Source organism: Pongo pygmaeus, chromosome X (genome assembly GCF_028885625.2).
Source record: "Pongo pygmaeus isolate AG05252 chromosome X, NHGRI_mPonPyg2-v2.0_pri, whole genome shotgun sequence".
Taxonomy (NCBI): domain Eukaryota; kingdom Metazoa; phylum Chordata; class Mammalia; order Primates; family Hominidae; genus Pongo; species Pongo pygmaeus.
This window is the reverse complement of record NC_072396.2, coordinates 159,866,769-159,890,073: the sequence shown is the minus strand read 5'-3', so window position 1 is coordinate 159,890,073 and position 23,305 is coordinate 159,866,769. Positions and strand designations below refer to the sequence as shown.

Here is a 23,305-nt window from a genome sequence, read left to right as displayed (position 1 = left end):
CTGTCAAAAAAAAAATTGACAAACAAGGCCATTATATAATAGTAAAGAAGTTAATACAACAGGAGAATGTAACAAGCATAAATATATGCTCCACCCAACATTGGAGCACCTAAATATATTAATGTTTGATCTTTGTATTTTCTAGTCTCATTAAAAGTAAGGGCAAAAACTGCAATTACTTTTGCACCAACCTAATATAAAGCAAACATTAATAGACCAAGGTGGAAATGAAGACAGCAATGAAATAATAGTAGAAAACGTTAACACCCCACTTTCACCAATGGACAGATCATCCACACAAAAGATCAACAAAGAAACACTGGACTTAAACTGCACTGTAGACCAAATGGAGCAGACAGACATTTACAGAACATTCCATCCAACAGCTACACAGTTCACATTCTTCTCAACTGCACATGGAACATTCTCCAGGAGATTATACATTAGGCCACAAAGCAAGTCTTAACTAACTTTTTTAAAATGAAGTATTTTTTTCCTGCCAATAATGGAATAAAACTATAAATCAACAACAGGAGGAACAACTGTACAAATACATGGAAATTAAAGAACATGCCCCTAAACAAACAATGGGTCAATGAAGACATTAAAGGAGAAATTTAAAAATTTCTTGAAACAAATGAAAATGGAAACATAACATGCCAAAATTTATGGGATACAGCAAAAGCAGTCCTTAAAGAAAAGTTTATAGCAATAAATGCCTACATCAAAAAAAAATCTCAAATAAACAACCTAATGATGCATCTCATGGAACTAGAAAAACAAGAACAAACAAAACCCCAAATTATTAGAAGAAATGAATGAATACAGATGAGAGCACAAATAATCAAAATAGAAACTAAAAAATACAAAAGATCAGTATAATGAGTTAGTTAGTTCTTTGAAAGGATAAACGGGGGAGGAGCCAAGATGGCCGAATAGGAACAGCTCTGGTCTACAGCTCCCAGCGTGAGCGATGCAGAAGACGGGTGATTTCTGCATTTCCATCTGAGGTACCGGGTTCATCTCACTAGGGAGTGCCAGACAGTGGGCGCAGGACAGTGGGTGCAGCGCACCGTGCGCCAGCCAAAGCAGGGCGAGGCATTGCCTCACTCAGGAAGCACAAGGGGTCAGGGAGTTCCCTTTCCTGGTCAAGGAAAGGGGTGACAGATGGCACCTGGAAAATCGGGCCACTCCCACCTGAATACTGCACTTTTCCGAGGGGCTTAGGAAACGGCACACCAGGAGATTATATCCCGCACCTGGCTCAGAGGGTCCTACGCCCACGGAGTCTCGCTGATTGCCAGCACGGCAGTCTGAGATTAAACTGCAAGGCGGCAGTGAGGCTGGGGGAGGGGCGCCTGCCATTGCCCAGGCTTGAGTAGGTAAACAAAGCAGCCAGGAAGCTCGAACTGGGTGGAGCCCACCACAGCTCAAGGAGGCCTGCCTGCCTCTGTAGGCTCCACCTCTGGGGGCAGGGCACAGACAAACAAAAAGACAGCAGTAACCTCTGCAGACTTAAATGTTCCTGTCTGACAGCTTTGAGGAGAGCAGTGGTTCTCCCAGCACGCAGCTGGAGATCTGAGAACCGGCAGACTGCCTCCTCAAGTGGGTGCCTGACCCCTGACCCCCGAGCAGCCTAACTTGGAGGCACCATGCAGTAGGGGCAGACTGACACCACACACGGCCGGGTACTCCTCTGAGACAAAACTTCCAGAGGAACAATCAGACAGCAGCATTCGCGGATCACGAAAATCCACGGTTCTGCAGACACCGCTGCTGATACCCAGGCAAACAGGGTCTGGAGTGGACCTCTAGCAAAATCCAACAGACCTGCAGCTAAGGGTCCTGTCTGTTAGAAGGAAAACTAACAAACAGGACATCCACACCAAAAACCCATCTGTACATCACCATCATCAAAGACCAAAAGTAGATAAAACCACAAAGATGGGGAAAAAACAGAGCAGAAAAACTGGAAGCTCTAAAAAGCAGAGCGCCTCTCCTCCTCCAAAGGAATGCAGTTCCTCACCAGCAACGGAACAAAGCTGGGCGGAGAATGACTTTGATGAGTTGAGAGAAGAAGGCTTCAGATGATCAAACTACTCCGAGCTACAGGAGGAAATTTAAACCAAAGGCAAAGAAGTTGAAAACTTTGAAAAAAATTTAGACGAATGTATAACTAGAATAACCAATACAGAGAAGTGCTTAAAGGAGCTGATGGAGCTGAAAGCCAAGGCTCGAGAACTACATGAAGAATGCAGAAGCCTCAGGAGCCGATGCAATCAACTGGAAGAAAGGGTATCAATGATGGAAGATGAAATGAATGAAATGAAGTGAGAAGGGAAGTTTAGAGAAAAAGAATAAAAAGAAACGAACAAAGCCTCCAAGAAATATGGGACTATGTGAAAAGACCAAATCTGCGTCTGATTGGTGTACCTGAGAGTGACTGGGAGAATGGAACCAAGTTGGAAAACACTCTGCAGGATATTATCCAGGAGAACTTCCCCAATCTAACAAGGCAGGCCAACATTCAGATTCAGGAAATACAGAGAATGCCACAAAGATACTCCTTGAGAAGAGCAACTCCAAGACACGTAATTGTCAGATTCACCAAAGTTGAAATGAAGGAAAAAATGTTAAGGACAGCCAGACAGAAAGGTCGGGTTACCCACAAAGGGAAGCCCATCAGACTAACAGCGGCTCTCTCGGCAGAAACTCTACAAGCCAGAAGAGAGTGGGGGCCAATATTCAACATTCTTAAAGAAAAGAATTTTCAACCCAGAATTTCATATCCAGCCAAACTAAGCTTCATAAGTGAAGGAGAAATAAAATACTTTACAGACAAGCAAATGCTGAGAGATTTTGTCACCACCAGGCCTGCCCTAAAAGAGCTCCTGAAGGAAGCACTAAACATGGAAAGGCACAACCAGTACCAGCCGCTGCAAAATCATGCCAAAATGTGAAGACCATCAAGACTAGGAAGAGACTGCATCAACTAACGAGCAAAATAACCAGCTAACATCATAATGACAGGATCGAATTCACACATAACAATATTAACTTTAAATGTAAATGGACTAAATGCTCCAATTAAAAGACACAGACTGGCAAATTGGATAAAGAGTCAAGACCCATCAGTGTGCTGTATTCAGGAAACCCATCTCATGTGCAGAGACACAGATTGGCTCAAAATAAAAGGATGGAGGAAGATCTACCAAGCAAATGGAAAACAAAAAAAGGCAGGGATTGCAATCCTAGTCTCCGATAAAACAGACTTTAAACCAACAAAAATCAAAAGAGATAAAGAAGGCCATTACATAATGGTAAAGGGATCAATTCAACAAGAAGAGCTAACTATCCTAAATATATATGCACCCAATACAGGAGCACCCAGATTCATAAAGCAAGTCCTGAGTGACCTACAAAGAGACTTAGACTCCCACACAATAATAATGGGAGACTTTAACATCCCACTGTCAACATTAGACAGATCAACGAGACAGAAAGTTAACAAGGATACCCACGAATTGAACTCAGCTCTGCACCAAGCAGACCTAATAGACATCTACAGAACTCTCCACCCCAAATCAACAGAATATACATTTTTTTCAGCACCACACTACACCTATTCCAAAATTGACCACATAGTTGGAAGTAAAGCTGTCCTCAGCAAATGTAAAAGAACAGAAATTATAACAAACTGTCTCTTAGACCACAGTGCAATCAAACTAGAACTCAGGATTAAGAAACTCACTCAAAACCGCTCAACTACATGGAAACTGAACAACCTGCTCCTGAATGACTACTGGGTACATAACGAAATGAAGGCAGAAATAAAGATGTTCTTTGAAACCAACGAGAACAAAGGCACAACATACCAGAATCTCTGGGACACATTCAAAGCAGTGTGTACAGGGAAATTTATAGCACTAAATGCCCACAGGAGAAAGCAGGAAAGATCCAAAATTGACACCCTAACATCACAATTAAAAGAACTAGAAAAGCAAGAGCAAACACATTCAAAAGCTAGCAGAAGGCAAGAAATAACTAAAATCAGAGCAGAACTGAAGGAAATAGAGACACAAAAACCCCTTCAAAAAATTAATGAATCCAGGAGCTAGTTTTCTGAAAGGATCAACAAAATTGATAGACTGCTAGCAAGACTAATAAAGAAGAAAAGAGAGAAGAATCAAACAGACACAATAAAAAATGACAAAGGGGATATCACCACTGATCCCACAGAAATACAAACTACCATCAGAGAATACTACAAACACCTCTACACAAATAAACTAGAAAATCTAGAAAAAATGGATAAATTCCTCAACACATACACTCTCCCAAGACTAAACCAGGAAGAAGTTGAATCTCTGAATAGACCAATAACAGGATCTGAAATTGTGGCAATAATCAATAGCTTACCAACCAAAAAGAGTCCAGGACCAGATGGATTCACAGCCGAATTCTACCAGAGGTACAAGGAGGAACTGGTACCGTTCCTTCTGAAACTATTCTAATCAATAGAAAAAGAGGGAATCCTCCCTAACTCATTTTATGAAGCCAGCATCATCCTGATACCAAAGCCTGGCAGAGACACAACCAAAAAAGAGAATTTTAGACCAATATCCTTGATGAACATTGATGCAAAAATCCTCAATAAAATACTGGCAAATTGAATCCAGCAGCACATCAAAAAGCTTATCCACCATGATCAAGTGGGCTTCATCCCTGGGATGCAAGGCTGGTTCAATATATGCAAATCAATAAATATAATCCAGCATATAAACAGAACCAAAGACAAAAACCACATGATTATCTCAATAGATGCAGAAAAGGCCTTTGACAAAATTCAAGAACGCTTCATGCTAAAAACTCTCAATAAGTTAGGTATTGATGGGACGTATCTCAAAATAATAAGAGCTATCTATGACAAACCCACAGCCAATATCATACTGAATGGGCAAAAACTGGAAGCATTCCCTTTGAAAACTGGCACAAGACAGGGATGCCCTCTCTCACCACTCCTATTCAACATAGTGTTGGAAGTTCTGGCCAGGGCAATTAGGCAGGAGAAGGAAATAAAAGGTATTCAATTAGGAAAAGAGGAAGTCAAATTGCCCCTGTTTGTAGATGACATGATTGTATAAGTAGAAAACCCCATTGTCTTAGCCCAAAATCTCCTTAAGCAGATAAGCAACTTCAGCAAAGTCTCAGGATACAAAATCAATGTACAAAAAGGACTATAAATCATGCTGCTATAAAGACACATGCACACGTATGTTTATTGCGGCACTATTCACAATAGCAAAGACTTGGAACCAACCCAAATGTCCAACAATGAAAGACTGGATTAAGAAAATGTGGCACATATACACCATGAAATACTATGCAGCCATAAAAAACGATGAGTTCATGTCCTTTGTAGGAACACGGATGAAATTGGAAATCATCATTCTCAGTAAACTATCGCAAGAACAAAAAACCAAACACCGCATATTCTCACTCATAGGTGGGAATTGAACAATGAGAACACATGGACACAGGAAGGGGAACATCACACTCTGGGGACTGTTGTGGAGTGGGAGGAGGGGTGAGGGATAGCATTAGGAGATATACCTAATGCTAAATGATGAGTTAATGGGTGCAGCACACCAGCATGGCACATGTATACATATGTAACTACCCTGCACATTGTACACATGTACCCTAAAACTTAAAGTATAATAATTATAATCATAATAAAAAGGATAAACAAAGTCAATAAACTTTTTGCCAGACTGTGATAATAAAGAAGAAAAACAGAAATAAATCAGACATGAAAAAGGAGACATTACAACTGATAACACAGAAATACAAAGAATTATAAGAAACTACTATGAACAACTATATGCCAACAAATTGAAAAGCCTAGAAGAAATGTCATTCCTAGAAGAAATGGATAAATTCCTGGACACATACAACCTACCAAGGTTGAATCAAGAAAAAATGGAAAATTTGAAGAAATCAACAATGAGCAACAAGATTGAAGCAAAAATAAAAAGTCTCCCATCAAAGAAAAGTTCAGTACCTGATGGCTTCACTGCTGAATTCTACCAAACCTCTAAAGAACTAATACCAATTCTTCACAAACTATTCAAAAAATTGAAAAGGAAGAAACTCTTCCAAAATTATTTTAGGAGGCCATCATTATCCTGATCCCAAAACCAGACAAGAGCACAATAACAACCAACAACTACAGGCCAATATCCTCGACAAAATACTAGAAATGGAATTCAACAGCACATTAAAAGATCATTTACCATGATCAGGTGGGATTTATCCCAGTGATGTAAGGATGGTTTGACATATGCAAATTAAGAATGAAGGACAAAAATTATATTATCATTTTAATAGACACAGTAAAAGCATTTGACAAAATTCAATATCCCTTCATGATAAAAACTCTCAACAAAGTATAGAAGGAGCATACCTATATGATAAACCTGCAAACAAGATGAAACTGAGTGGGGAAAAGTTGAAAGCTTTTCCTTTAAGAACTGGAATAAGACAAGGATATCCACTCTCACCACTTCTATTCAACACAGTACTGGAAGTCCTAGCCAGAACAATTAGGCAAGACATCCAAATTGGAAAGAAGGAAGTCAAATTGTCCCTGTTTGGCCAGGCTCAATGGCTTATGCCTGTAATCCCAGAACTCTGGGAGGCCAAGGAGGGCAGATTACTTGATGTCCAGAGTTCGAGACCAGCCTGGCAATATGGTGAAACCCCATCTCTACTAAAAATACACACACACATACACACACACACACACGCTAGCCAGACATGGTGGTGCGCTCCTGTAGTCCCAGCTACTCGGGAGGCTGAAGCAGGAGAATCACTAGAACTCCAGAGGCAGAGGTTGTGGTGAGCCAAGATCGCACCACTGCACTGCATCCTGGGCAACAGAGTGAAACACTGTCTCGAAACAAAAACAAACAAACAAAAAAAGCAAAACAAATTGTCCCTGTTTGCAGATGACATGATCTTATATATAGAAAACCACCAAAACTACACCAAAAAACTGTTAGAGCTAATAAATGAATGTAGTAAACTTGTAGTCTACAAAATCAGCATACAATAATTGATAGCATGTCTATGTGCCAACAGTGAACAATCTGAAAAAGCAATCAAGAAAGCAATCACGTTTACAATAGCTACAAAAAATATCCGGAAATAAATTAACCAAGGAAGTGAAAGATCTCTCTAATGAAAACTATAAAATATTGATGAAAGAAATTGAATAAGACACAAATAAATGGAAAGATATTTCATGTTCATGGATTGAAGAATTAATATTATTAAAGCCAAAGCAATCTATAGATTCAATGCAATTCCTATCAAAATTCCAATGTCATTCTTCACAGAAATAGAAAAACAATCCTAAGATTTGTGTGGAACCACAAAAAATCCCAAATAGCCAAAGAAGTTTTGAGCAAAAAGAATAAACCTGGAGGCATCACACTACCTGATTTCAAATTATGCTACAAAGTTATAGTAACCAAAACAGCATCGTGTTGACATAAAAACAGACATATAGACCAATAGAACAAAATAGAGAGCCCAGAAATACACCCAAACATTTAAAGCCAACTGATTTTCTACAAAGTTGGCAAGAACACATGATGGGTAAAGAACAGTCTTTTCAATAAATGGTGCTGGGAAAACTGGATATCCATATGCAAAAGAATGAACCTAGACCCCCTATCTCTCACCATGTATGAAAGTCAAATAGGCCAGGCACAGTGGCTCATGCCTGTAATCCCTGCACTTTGGGAGGCCAAGGCAGGCAGATCACTTGAGGTCAGGAGTTTGAGACTGGCCTGGCCAACATGGTGAAACCCCGTCTTTACTAAAAATACAAAATTAGCCAGGTGTGGTGGCACACCTATAGTCCCAGCAACTTGGGAGGCTGAGGCAGGAGAATCACTTGAACCCCAGAGGTGGAGGCTGCAGTGAGCCTAGATCGTGCTATTGCACTCCAGCCTGGGCAACAGAGTCTCAAAAAAAAAAAAAAAAAAGAAAGAAAGAAAAGAAAAGAAAAATAGATTAAGGAATTAAATTTAAGACCTGAAACTGTGAAATTATTAGAAGAAAACATAGTGTAAGCATTTCATGACATCAATTTGGGCAAGAATTTGTTAGAAAATACCTCAAAATCATGAGTAACAAAAGCAAAAATAAAGAAATTGGATTACATCAAACTAGAAAGCTTCTGCACTGCAAAGGAAACAATCAACAGAGTGAAGAGACAACCTATAGAATGGGAGAAAATATTTTCAGATTATACATCTGACAAGGGATTGATATCTAGAATATATAAGGAACTCAAACAACTCAATAGCAAAAATCCAAATAATCCTATTAAAAATGAACAAAAGACCTGAATAGACATTTCTCCAAAAGAGACATACAAATAGCCAACAGGTATATGAAAAATGCTCAACATCACTAACCATCAGGAAAATTAAAATCAAAACTACAATAAGATATCACTTACCCCTGTTAGAATGACTATTATAAAAAAGACAATAAAATAACAAATGCTAGCAAGGATGTGGAGACAAAGAAACTCCTATACACTGTTGGTGGGAATATAAATTAGTTAAGCCATTAGAGATAATGGTATAGAGATGCCTCAAAAATTAAAAATAGATCTATCATATTTTCTAGCAATCCCACTACTGGGTATATACCAAAAAGAAATGAAATCAGTATGTTGAAGAAACATCTGCATCCCCATGTTTATGACAGCATTATTCACAATAGTCAAGATATAAAATCAACTTAAATGCCAATCAATGGATGAATGGATAAAGAAACTATGGTATAGATACACAATGGAATACTATTCATCCATTTAAAAAAGATGAAATCCTGTCATTTGCAACAACGTGGATGAGCCTGGAGGACATTATGTTAAGTGAAATAAGCCAGGCAGAGAAAGACAAATACTCCATGATCTCACTCCTATGTACAATCTTTAAAATTTGATCTCATAGTAGTTGAGATTAGTGATTCTAGGAAGATAAGGGGGAAGTGGGAGATGGGAAGAGGTTGGTCAATGGGTACAATGTTACAGGTAGATAGAAGGAGTAAGTTCTGGTACTCTATTGCACAGTAGGGTGACAATAGCCAACAATAATATATTGTATATTTCAAATAGAAGAGAGGATTTTGAATGGTCTCACAACAAAGAAATGACAAACATTTAAGGTGATGGATATGATAATTACCCTGATTTGAATAATTACACAATGTATACATGTATTGAAACATCACATTGTACCCATAAATTTGTACAATTATTTATGTGTCAATAAAAAGTAATACAGTTAAAAAAATAAAATTGCCCATTAGGATAAATAAAAAGACCCCCACACAAAATTATCATTGTGGCATTTCAGAGCACAGAGAGAAGATACTTAAAGCTTCTTCTGAGAGAAACAGGACGCATACAAAAGAATGGGAATTAGACTGACAATATAATTAAGCAATATTGTAAAAGATCTAAAGGAAAAATTATTTTGAACCTAGAATTTTTAGTCAAACTATGAATCAATTTTGGGGGAAGAAAAAAGATATTTTCATATATAGAGGGCCTTAATAGTCACTGAATGTGTACTATAGTAAAGCCAGAAACTACATAAAAGAGTAATTTGGGAGATTCAGCAACCCAAGAGAATAATGAAGTATGAGGGGGATGTTTTCTCCTTAGTTCTTTTCTGTATTTTTCAATAATTTGATAATAAACATGCATAATTTTATAATTAAAAAAGAAATTAATTTTGACAACATGCAAGTTCCTGTTCTCACATACTTTATAGTGGAGAGACAGATTGTAGTCAAATAAGCATAATAATACATGCAAAATTACAAACTGACCATTACTCTGAAGGAAAATTACATAATTCTATGTAAGCCTATAATACAGGAATCTGACCTAGACTGGGGAATCAGAGAAGGCTTCCCTAAGCAAGTACCCCTTGAACTTAGCTTTGAAACTGGGAAAATGAGGCAATGTGAGATGAAGCTGTTAGAGGTATTAGGAATCAAACCTATTGGGGCCTTCTAGTCCTTAGTAGAGAGTCTGGACTTTATTCTATGTGGAATGACAGCCTCCAGTGGGTTTTAGGCTGGTGGATACTACAATCAGATCTGGAATGCAGAAATAGTACACCAGTTTCTTTGTGGGTAAAAGTCTTAGAGGGGAGAATATGACCAGCTATAGGGAGACCTGTAAAAAAGTTTATCAGTAGCTCAGACGAGATAATGGTAACTTGGATTAGGATAGTGGTAGTAGTAACAGTGAAAAAATAGATACATTTGAAAGCTTTTAGAGCCAAAATAGGAGGCAGCTGTGCCCTTGTAGTTACCAGTGTGGGATCTGAACACATGACTACTTGGGTTCAAATACTGAGCAAATTAATTAACCTCTCTGGGCATCCGTTTCCTCTCCTGCAAGACATGGATGATAATGGTTTCTACATTCATAGGGTTGTTATGAGGAATGAATGAATTAAAACTTGTAAAATACTTTGGACAGTGCTTGACATAAAACAAGTGCTCAATACATATTAGCTATTATTGATTATATTGCCCTGGTCAGTGTCAAACTGCATATGGGAGATGAGAATGGTAACACGGATAACTCTCACTTGCATATTCAAATGCAGGATGCTGCCATTCACTGTTATAAAAAACTCTGGAAGAAAATGAAGTGATGAAAATTGTAAATTTGGTTTTGAACATGTGGGTTTTTTGAGATATCTAGGTGGAGATGTTGAGAAAGTGATTGGCTGTATGAGCTTGGAGTTCCAGAAGAGGTCAGGAGGGGAGACAGAAGAAGGAGCAGTCTGAGAAGTAGGAGAAAAAAACCCAGAGAGATGTTGGCACAGAGGCCAAGGGAAGAGAGAGTTTTGAAAAGAAATGAATGGTCAACAGGTGCAAATAAAGACTGAAAAATGTCCATTGGATTTAGCAGCTGTTGGTGATTGGTGACCTTGGCAAGAGCTGTTGGTTTGATAGTAGCCCAATATTCTTCATAAATTTGTTTACAAGTCAAGGTAGCAATAAAGTGTCTAAGGTCAATTTGTCCATTCTGTCCTAGCAAGTGTTTTCCATTTCAAATTCTCTACTTCATAGCCGTAGGTGTCTTATTCCTACTTTACAGGTCTGATTGGATGCCACAGGAAATCAGTCTATTGGCATGTGATTGGAATGGGCACCACTCCTGAAGTGCACTCAATATTCCTCGAAGGTCACACATTTCTTGTGAGGAACCATCGCCAGGCGTCCTTGGAAATCTCGCCAATAACTTTCCTTACTGCTCAAACACTCTTGATGGACCTTGGACAGTTTCTACTGTTTTGTCATATCTCTTCCCACCAACGTGGTAATATCTTGGATCTTTAAAATGAATATTATAAATATCCAGTCCTACTTTTAATAAAATTTACTGGACAATGTACAGGAATATAGTGTGTTGCTGAAGGGGACATTATAGAGTTACTGTATTAGACCTCAACCAAGATCTCCTAGTTTCTAGCTTCCAGTGTAAAGTTTTTACCTTGACTATAAAAGGGCTTGAGTATTAGTAGGACTCATGGATTTTTAGTTAAATGTCTGTGATGGAGAAAAGATGGCTTATGGATGACTGAGGTGGGAAAATGAGGAGAATAGTATGCCCTTGGTTTCTCAGCCTTATCCCATTAACTACGCTCCAATATTATGGAGAGAGGAACTGCAGGTTGTAGCTGAAGAGATTTTTTTTTTGAAGAAATCTAGGGAAATGGAAAAAAAAGGCATTGCCCAGGTTGCAACTGTAAGGGCTCCACTATATCATTACTAATGCCCAGAGCAGTAAATAGCAAATATGACAGGCTACTGTAGAGCTTGACTTCAGACACCAGACAGCTAGAGGCACTCTGTAGATACCTGGCAGTGGATGAGAGACGCCTGTGAAACTGAGGGCAGGTCAGAAGCTAGTGAATTTTAGGAGAAGTAACATGGGATTGAAAGGACTATTTGGTGGGAACTTTGCAAAGGGTCAAAGGTTCTATGTAAGCAAATTAGGACGATGGTAACTACAGTTTTAAATTATTGTTAATGTAACTTTATTTGTAACTGCTAGTTGTGCAAAGTCAGATTGCATCATCATTTCACCCCAATTTTCCTTACTTTTGTATTTATTCTGCTAACTCTTAATCTTGGATCAACCTAATAACCCTCTTTCTCTACCCCTCTTGTGGCCATTGAAGGCTCTTAGTCAGTTTGTGCTGCAATAACAGTATACCACAGAATGGGTAATTTATAATGGGCAGAAATTTATTGGCTCACATTTCTGGGGGCTGGGAGGTCCAATATCAAGTTGCCAGCAACTAGCAAAGGCCTTTCTGCTGCGTCTTAACATGGTGGAAGGCATTATATGACAAAAGGGAAAAGAAAGCGTGAGAGAGAGAGAGAGCAAAAGGAGGGTGAGCTCACTTCTGTGATAACAAATCCACTCCCATGAACCCTTTCCCCAGATAACTGCATTAGTCCATTCATAAGGGTGGAACGCTTATGACCTAAACACCTTTTATATGTTCACCTCTCAATACCATCACGATGATAATTAAATTTCAATATGAGTTTTGGAGGGGACAGACATTCAAACCATAGCAAGAGTTATTGGAGAAAAATGTCGGAGTGGCCTAATCTTTTATATTTAATAGCATTTCTTTCTTCCTATTACTCTCATATTAACCTTCTCCTCAAGTTCCTTGGTTGACTTAGAAAAGAGATTTGATCTTGCCATGTATCCACCATTTTCCTCCTTATGTTCTATTAGTGACCTTGTTTATAGTCTTCTGTAGTGATTAAGAATAGAAATCTCTTTTCCCCATGTGTCACATAATATTTATGGAATTTTGACAAGACCTTAGTGGACAAAAAGTGTCATACTGAATGAGTAACAGGAAGTTGATGCACAAACAACATTCTTGCAGGCACAGAGGAATAGGTCATTTACTTGTATATGATCATTGTCAATCAATCATTGTCCAGTTGGACCCTGATTCAGTTTATTTTTTGTTTTGTTTTTTTCCTTTTCACAGATTCTATCCACTAATTTTAATCTTTATTTTTCAGAAAAAAAATGCTTTTTCTTATTGAACCTCAGACAAAACACTTTGTTTTTCAATGCAGACTGAATTATGTTTAAGGCTACATGAACCCCAGACTAGTTGTTTGCTGCTCCTAAAACCTGCCCTGTTCCTCATAATCAAGTAAACAGGTCTCCCTTCTTAGAAGTATTTGATATTCAAAATTGCCCTGTGGTATAAATAGGGCAGGAATTATTATTATCCATTTTACAAAGCATAAAGATGAGACTGAGAATGTTGAATACATTTGCCATAGGGTTTACAACTAGTCACAGGCAGACATGCTCTTAAAATATATATCTCCTTGATTTTAAGTTGTATCTTGTCATGGTTTTATGAACTTGGAACATGTCTTAAAGTTTATATCTACACTAACATTTTTCCCAATAAGCTGTTATTAAATCAATGATTTGTGGCAAGAAGGGATAGTGATGTGGAAAGGGAGGTACTTAGGGGAGAGCCTGGAAGGCCTAATAAGAGAGAAAGAAGTCATAAAAGTTAAGGCAAGTGATATGGTTTGGATATTTATCTTCACTGAAATCTCATGTTGAATTGTAATTTCCAATGCTGGGGGTGGGGTCTGGTGGCAGATGTTTGGATCATGGGGGTGAATCCCTCATGGCTTGTGCTGTCTTCATGATAGTGAGTTCTCATGATATTTGGTCATTCAGAAGTGTGTGGCAACTTGCACTCTCTGTCTTGCTCCTGCTTTCACCATGTGACATGTCTCCTCCCCCTTCACCTACCCCCATGATTGTAAGCTTCCTGAGACCTCCCTGAAGCCAAGCAGATGCCAGCACCATGCTTCCCATATAGCCTGCAGAAACATGAGCCAATTCAATCTCTTTTCTTTATAAATTACCTAGTCTCTGGTATAGAACAGCCTAATATAGCAAGACACTCTGACATTGTTTGGTTTGTCTGACTCCAGATGGCATGGAAGCTTATGTCAAAGTAGACAGCTGCCCAGAGGAACCCCAACTACGAATGAAAAATAATGAAGAAGCGGAAGACTATGATGATGATCTTACTGATTCTGAAATGGATGTGGTCAGGTTTGATGATGACAACTCTCCTTCCTTTATCCAAATTCGCTCAGTTGCCAAGAAGCATCCTAAAACTTGGGTACATTACATTGCTGCTGAAGAGGAGGACTGGGACTATGCTCCCTTAGTCCTTGACCCCAATGACAGGTAAGCACTTTTTGACTATTGGTACTCTCTCTTCCCCATACTCAAAAAGTTCTTACCAGTTATTCAAACCAACAAATCCTGAAGCCATGTTTAAGGTTAGGTACAGGTATGGAATCAAATGGCAAGGGTATTAACATTTGGAAACTAACATAGCTGAGCATCAGAGAAGCTTGTATTTTTCTCACTCCTTGCCTTGATTGAATCATATAAGCTGTTTTAGAGTTGGATTTGAGCCTACCTAGAATTTTTCTTCCCAACCTCTCATCTTTTTTTCTCTTATACAGAAGTTATAAAAGTCAATATTTGAACAATGGCCCTCAGCGGATTGGTAGGAAGTACAAAAAAGTCCGATTTATGGCATACACAGATGAAACCTTTAAGACTCGTGAAGCTGTTCAGCATGAATCAGGAATCTTGGGACCTTTACTTTATGGGGAAGTTGGAGACACACTGTTGGTAAGTTGAGGAAAAGATTTAAGGTCAGGTAAGAAGAAAAAGTCTGGAGAGTTTTGAGTTTCTAAAATACTTCATAATTCAGCCTTGTCTCCAATGGACATGATCTTTTAAAAGCTATAAATGTTACACAAATAATAGCTGATTGTATGTATTTAAAGTTTGAGTATATAGCAAAGACTTGGAACCAACCCAAATGTCCAACAATGATAGACTGGATTAAGAAAATGTGGCACATATACATCATGGAATACTATGCAGCCATAAAAAATGATGAGTTCATGTCCTTTGTAGGGACATGGATGAAATTGGAAATCATCATTCTCAGTAAACTATCGCAAGAACAAAAAACCAAACACTGCATATTCTCACTCATAGGTGGGAATTGAACAATGAGAACACATGGACACAGGAAGGGGAACATCACACTTCGGGCACTGTTGTGGGGTGGGGGGAGGGGGGAGGGATAGCATTGGGAGATATACCTAATGCTAGATGACGAGTTGGTGGGTGCAGCGCACCAGCATGGCACGTGTATACATATGTAACTTACCTGCACGTTGCGCACATGTACCATAGAGCCTAAAGTATAATAATAATAATATTAATCATAATAATAATAATAAAAAAAGAAATTCACTGTCTTGTCAAAAAAAAAAAAATTTAATGTCACCCATTAAACTCGACACTCCTTTGAAATACTGCTTAGACTTTGATACATATCCTTCCAGATCTTTCTCCATTAATTATGTCATATAGGAGTCAGCAGACTATGGCCTATGAACCAAATTTGGCTTGTGGCCTGCTTTTGAACAGTCCATGAGCTTAGATGAGATTTTACATTTTTAAAATATTGCAAAGAAAAGAAAGGAGGATGGGAGGAAGGGGAGAAGAAGGCAGAGGAGGAAGAGAATATGTGACAGAGGCTAGATAGGGCTCACAAATTTTAGAGTACTTACTATCCAGCCTTTTCCAAAAAATGCTTGCTTGCCCCGATCTAGGATATTAAGAATGAGTATGGTGTAAGTAACAGAATACTCAATGGACAGTGGTTTAAATAAATAAGGGTTTATTTTCTTCACAAGAAATTTGAAGATAGGTCGTGGGTTCCATAAATTCAGCTCCTGAAGAATGTCATGAAGAACACTGGTTTTTAGATGTAGAGTTTTGTTAGATACTGCCAAACTGACTTTCAGCAATTTTGTACCAATTTATATCCCCTACCATAAGTATATGACTGCCCTTTTCCCCACACCATTGCCAACAACATATATTATAAACCTTCAGAAAATTTTCCAATTTGATGAGCAAAATGTTTATATGTTGTCTTCATTTGCATTTCCCTGGTTAGTAGTCAAATTGTATATTGTTTCATGTTTGTTGGCTATTTGTATAACTCCCTCTGTGAATTGCCTGCTTGTAAATTTTGTCCAGTTTTCTATTTGGTCAGTCATCTTTTGCTTATGTATTTGTAAAAGGCCTTTATAGATTATGGATATTGACACATTGTTATTTATCTTTCAAATGTTTTCTTCACATTGTCACTTGTACTTTAACTCCTTTATGATATTTTTTGTCCTTCAAAGATTTTTCATCTTTATATAGTCAAAACCTCCTATCTTTTATCAATCTTTTCATTTATATTTCTCTGGATCTTTTTCACTTATGTTTTCTGCCTGAGAATGTCTTTGCCACCCCCAAGACACTACAAAAATAGTCTATATTCTATTCTCTTACTTGTATAGCTTTATTTTTACAGTGAGCAATCTAAGTGCCCTGGAAGTTACTTTTGGATGTAGTGCATAATTCAAATAGAAATTTTCCCAAATGGCAGCTGACACAACCAATCCTTTTTTCATTAATTTGAAAATATCTTCTTTATCATATACTAAATTGCTAAAATCTGGGATTTTTAATTCTCCTTAACTAATCTGTTACCACACTGTTTTAATGACTTCAACTTTGTGATATGTTTGATATCTGTGTGACATCTTCTTTCATTGTACTTCTTCAAAATTTTTATTAGCTATTATTGTACAATTTTTCTTCATAAATTTTGTTTATGTATTTTTCTTTTTTCATTTTTTGAAGATTGTATAATTTTATTTTTTATTCATTAATTTTTAAAATGCATAATGACACAATAATTGTACATATTTATAGGGTACTTTTGTGTATTTTGAGTTACTTTTACCGGCTAATTTAAAAATAGATAAACAAGAGCATACAATAAAATGTAAATTTTCCTCCCTCTTGGACTTCCAACCCCATAGTCTGACAGACAGTCATTGCTGTGGGTTTGTATACTCCCCTCCAGAAGTAGTGCATACATGTATGAATGTGTGTGTGTATGTATGTGTGTGTGTGTGCATTTCACACAAAAACAAGAGCAGTGTAAATTGGTCTGTACCTTGATTTTTAAAAAGTAACAATATATTTTGAATTAGCCAGGCATGGTGGTGCATGCCTGTAGTCCCAGCTACTCTGGAGGCTGAGGCAGGAGAATCACTTGAATCTGGGAGGTGGAGGTTGCAGTGAGCTGAGATTGCACCACTGCACTCCGCCCTGGGCAACAGAGTGAGACTCTGTCTCAAAAAAAAAAAAGTAACAATATATTTTGGATATCATTTCATGTCAACATGTATAGATCTACCTCATTCTTTGATTTATTCAGGTTATGCTCTGGATACCATGCTGAATCCTACACTTAAACATTACCTCAAAATGGATCAAAGATAAAATGTAAGAGCTAAAACTACAAAATTATAAGAAAACAACAGGATAAATCTTTGTGATCTTGAATTAGACAATAGTTTATTGGATAGGACACCAAAACCAACAAGCAACAAAAGAAAAACCATTTGACCCAGCCATCCCATTACTGGGTATATACCCAAAGGAATATAAATCATGCTGCTATAAAGACACATGCACACGTATGTTTATTGCGGCACTACTCACAATAGCAAAGACTTGGAACCAACCCAAATATCCAACAATGATAGACTGATTAAGAAAATGTGGCACATATACACCATGGAATACTATGCAGCCATAAAAAATGTCCCTGTTTGCAGATGACATGATTGTATATCTAGAAAACCCCATTGTCTCAGCCCAAAATCTCCTTAAGCTGATAAGCAACTTCAGCAAAGTCTCAGGATACAAAATCAATGTACAAAAATCACAAGCATTCTTATACACCAATAACAGACAAACAGAGAGCCAAATCATGAGTGAACTCCCATTCACAATTGCTTCAAAGAGAATAAAATACCTAGGAATCCAACTTACAAGGGATGTGAAGGACCTCTTCAAGGAGAACTACAAACCACTGCTCAACGAAATAAAAGAGGACACAAACAAATGGAAGAACATTCCATGCTCATGGATAGGAAGAATGACTGGGTTTTAAGACAAGAGCAGAAGTGGAAGTTGCATTTTTATCCTCATATCACACACCTCAGATCTGGAGGTGGGATTGATATTTTCAGGGTTCTTCGCTGCAGCTTCCATGTTATTGCTCTTCCATTCTCTCTCTCTCTCTCTCTCTCTCTCTCTCTCTCGATAGGTCTCATTCTGTCCCCCAGGCTGGAGTGCTGTGGTGTGATCACAGCTGACTACTGCAGCCTCAACTTCCTGGGCTCAAGTGATCCTCCCACCTCAGCCACCCAAGTAGCTGGGACTACAGGCATGCACCACCATGCCTAGCTAATTTTTTTATTTTTTGTAGAGATGAGGTCTCACTGTGTTACACAGGCTGGTCTTGAAATCCTGGGCTCAAACGATCCTACTGCCTCAGCCTCCCAAAGTGCTGGCATGAGCCACTACACCTAGGCCTTTGTTTTCTTTTAAAGCTGGTGCAATCAGGCAATACCATCTGCTACCCTTGCTTAATACTGTAATCAACTGTCCTCTTGGTCATGCCTGCTCATTCACTGAAGATTTAATCTCCTGAAAAATGTCTCTTTCTCTATTATCAGTGAATTTTATGCCCAAATAGTGATAAAGGCTGAGAGGAAGCAGTGTCCTCACCAGACATCCAAATTTCAATTAGTGTGAGAAGGTGCAGAGAATACTTCCTGAAGCAATTGAAACAATTTTTAAAGAAGTGGAAAGGGGCCTTTAGAGAGAAACCTAAGTACTGTCAGCCCTCCACATTGTCAACTGAAGAATCCTAAGTTTGCAAATTTGGAATGGAAAGGGTTGCAGGCTGGGAAGTGTAGCCTCTGGCAGCAACTGGAAGCAAGCACTTTGAAGAAGGAAGGATGAGATAGGAATTTATGCTGAATGAGTTGGCTAAGTATACATATTTAACAGGTTCCAGGAGGAGCTGTGAATATTTATGATGGGGCACCTGCAACCATACATGTTACATACATTCCATATTCACTTTGGGGTGGAGACTTAACATTTAGATGCATGAAAATTAGGCTGTATAAGTCAAAAGATGAAACAGAGGACACAGAGGCAGCCTCTGTAAACTGGCCAGAGCCAGTCCATGGTCAGTGGTCTCTCATCAGGAAGGAATGCTGGTCAGTTGTTATGTCAAAACTGCACAAAGGGAGGGGAACCCACCACGTCTTTAGAAAGGACTGGTTTATGTTTAACCCTTAAGAAAGAAAGTCTAACGGCAGATTAGGGAGGGAGGGAATGTAACAAGGCATGCCTGATCTCCCATCCCATCATGGTCAGAAACTCAGTTTTTAAGCCATCTCTGGGGTCTCCTTGGCCGAGGAAGGGGTCTCTTCAGTCGTTTGGGGATGCTTAAGATTTTATTTTTATTTTTCAGTATCACTGGGTTTCTAGTCTCATATTCAAACAACCACTGATTGAAAGTATTCAAAAAACAACCCCAAAACAATAAAAGATAATAATACAACAATAAATAATAATACAAAGAAACAATATGGTAAAACAACTATTTACATAGCATTTATGTTATATTATGTACTGTAAGAAATCTAGAGATGAGTTAAAGTACATGAGAGGATGTGCATAGGTTATATGCAAATACTACATCATTTTGAGTAAGAGACTTGAGCATCACAGATTGTGGTATCTGCGGGGGTCCTGGAACCAATCCTCCATGCATGCCAAGGGACAATTTCATGAAAAGACCAAATATTTTGAGTTTTATCTAGCCTCAAATTACTGTAATGTAGATAGAGGCCGCTTTTATTTATCTGGAGTTAGACCACAGTTTTCTTGTTGATCCTAGTTGTTTTAGGATTTGATCTTAGATCTCACTTATACTTTCAGATTATATTTAAGAATCAAGCAAGCAGACCATATAACATCTACCCTCACGGAATCACTGATGTCCGTCCTTTGTATTCAAGGAGATTACCAAAAGGTAAATATTCCCTCGATTTATAGCTCTTTTTTACCTGTAGATACAGATGAGATAAATATCATCAGTAACAACTAAAATTATGTTGGTCCTTTCTCCAGCTGTTGACCGGACCTCAAGCTCCAGTCTAAAGTTATAAAAATCAATTATAGGAATCCTCAGGTGATGTTTCATGTAAATTCGTGAAGAGTCGCCTGACATGTTTTTCCTATTACCTAGTGGTGATGCTCAAATATTGCACAGCCAATTAGATTGGCACCTTTCCACTGCAACTACTGTAAATGCCCTAAAACCTTGAAGCTGTTTCTTCTGGCACTTAAGATAATTTTTTTTTCTGAGTACAGTTTTCAGCTACATTCCACACTTTTGGTATCTAGTTTGATATTTTCCGGATTCTTTGCTGCAGCTTCCATGTTATTGCTCTTCCTTGCTCTCTCTCTCTCTCTCTCTCTCTCTCTCTCGACAGGGTTTCACTCTCACTTTTGGTATCTAGTTTGATATTTTCAAGGTTCTTCGCATATTCATTTCTAAATAGTTCACAACTCCAGTTTTTATTTACTATATTGTTTGCTGTTTAAAGATTTATTTTTTCTTTTAGTAGATTGGATGTTATGTATATTCTTTCTATTATTTAATTTTGGATGAATATTTATCAAAATAATAGATGTGTATGCTTAAAACTACAAAAGGGCTGCCTCCCTAGAGGCATCCATTTTTAAGAATTTCTGTTTTTGATTTTTGGTGGTTATCTCTACATCTCTAAAAAGTTACTTATACTGCTAACTCTTTGTTTTTCAACTTTAGACATTATATACTTACTTTGTTTTGTGTTTTTTTCCATTCAAGTTGTTTCAGTTTTATCAGTGTTTTCAGTTGGATTGGCTATCATTAGAACTTTAAAAATATACTAAACATCAACTTTTAGTAAGATATTTTCCAATCATGGATTGAAACTACTTTTGACTCCATACTTCATAAATTAAGGATATTAAAAACTGTACCCCTCACTTTTCCTTTCCCCAAACCTTTCTTTTCTCTACTGCTGCTAGCCATTCCTTTACTTTTACAAAACTAAACTTGATAACATTTACATTTTGCACTGTAATTTGAAATAACTCTTCCTTGCTTTGTCTATATATTTTCTCTAAAGCTTAAAAAATTAAAAAACAGCATTTGTATTATTTTAGTATGCAAGTTTCTTTTTATAAATGTTAACTGCAGAACTAGGTAATATGCTATGATTGCTCTCTTTTCTACAGCTCAAGTGAATTTTACTATTAAGATAAAAAAATAATATGTGGAAGGAAAAAAGTTGATCTCATAGAAGTAGAGATAAAATAGTGGTTACTAGAGGCTAAAGAGGGGAGGGGGGGGAAATAGGGAGACATTGGTTAATGGATGCAAAATTCCAGCTAGATAGGAGGCATAAGTCCTAATGTTCTATAGCACTGTGGGGTGACTGTAGTCAACAATGACATATATTTTCAAATAGCTAGATGAGAGGATTTGGAATGTTCCCAACACAAAGGTGTATCCTGAAGTAAGACTTTGTTTTCTTTTATTAGGAAAAGAAATGTAGGCTTCTTCAACCCTATTTCTTAGGCCTTTCAGCTTCTTAATCATTCTATTTATTGCTTACTATCCAAATCTTTTATTTTTTTTTTTTGAGACAGCGTCTCGCTCTGTCACTCAGGCTGGAGTACAGTGGCACGATCTTGGCTCACTGCAACCTCTGCCTCCCAGGCTCAGGCTATCCTCCCACCTCAGCCTCCTGAGTAGTTGGGACCACAGGCGCACACTACCATGCCCAGCTAATTTTTTTTTATTTTTTTTATTTTTTGTAGAAATGGAGTGTTAACTTGTTGCCCAGGCTGGTCTCAAACTCCTGAGCTCAAGCGATCTGCCTGCCTCAGCCTCCCAAAGTGCTGGAACCAAATCTTTTTCTTCTTAAAGACATTCTTGTAGTGAATAGCATTAACTTCTTTTCTCTTGTACATTTCTATTTTTTGATTTCTTCTTTTGTTTTTCTGGAAGTATAGTCTCAAGTAATTTCTAAATATGTGGTACATAGAGGGTGAACTTTCTGAATCCTTCAGTATCACACGATGGGCAGACAGACTGGTTATAAAAATTTTCCCGCTGGGTGTGGTGGCTCACGCCTGTAATCCCAGCACTTTGGGAGGCTGAGGCGGGCAGATCACTTGAGGTCAGGAGTTCAAGACCAGCCTGGCCAACATGGTGAAAACCCATCTCTACTAAAAATACAAAAAAAAATAGCCGGGCATTGTGGCGTGTTCCTGTAATCCCAGCTACTCAGGAGGCTGAAGCAGGAGAATTGCTTGAAACTGGGAGGTGAAGTTGCAGTGAGCCGAGATCACACCACTGCACTCCAGCCTGGGCAACAGAGCAAGACTGCATCTCAAAAAAAAATTCCTTCCCCTGTTTTCTAATATTCATTATTGCCGATAAGAATTCTTTATTTGCATTTCTTTATGGAAGAAGGGCATAGTGACAGAGTTCTGGGGAGATTTTGAATGTGTATCCTGAAATTTGGAGGCATACGTGGATAGTTACTGGTAACCTGATTTTTCCATGGAGAATTTTGAAGGCTGTAATGCCCATAATAGTGGGCAAGAAGAGAGGGCAAGAGTAGAGCAGTTTACTTTTCTGCTGTTTGACATGAGTTTATTCTGTAACAAGTGAATACTGTTGAAAGTAGCTGGGCTTTATCCCTTTTGAAGATATTCTGCCCAAGAAGGCAGTTAGGCAGGCTGAGGGGATAGCAGAACCAGTAGAGTCTTGGATATATCACTGAAAGTAAGAAGAGCTGATGGGGAGAGGAGAGTTGCAGAAGGATAGCTGAAAGAAACATCTCTCATGTCATGGAACTATGTAATGCTGAGGTCCCCATGGTAACTCTAAAGAAACCATACATGTGTCCTATGAAAAGACCAGCATTTGGGCACCTCCCACACAGAGAACATTGATGACCAAATAGTGTTGTCAAAGATAGAGCAGCAGGACCTGTTAAACAAGAGTCTGTTTGCCCTTTCTTCTATTACCTACCCTCCCTCACCCCCAGCTCCTGGAAAAGGGAAGAGAAGGCTCAGAAATATTGAAAGAACATA

General features: G+C 38.2%; 1 protein-coding gene across 2 annotated transcripts in view; it reads left to right on the top strand.

Annotated features, from left to right (window-relative positions):
• The window catches only part of F8 (coagulation factor VIII), a 222,926-nt gene that overhangs the window by 55,530 nt on the left and 144,091 nt on the right, over positions 1 to 23,305 (top strand). For both annotated transcript variants that reach the window (XM_054471985.1, XM_054471986.1), the window contains exons 7-10: positions 11,207 to 11,428; positions 14,110 to 14,371; positions 14,656 to 14,827; positions 20,087 to 20,180. In XM_054471985.1, coding sequence (XP_054327960.1) covers positions 11,207 to 11,428; positions 14,110 to 14,371; positions 14,656 to 14,827; positions 20,087 to 20,180 — 750 coding nt within the window. The remainder of the gene's footprint in view (positions 1 to 11,206; positions 11,429 to 14,109; positions 14,372 to 14,655; positions 14,828 to 20,086; positions 20,181 to 23,305) is intronic.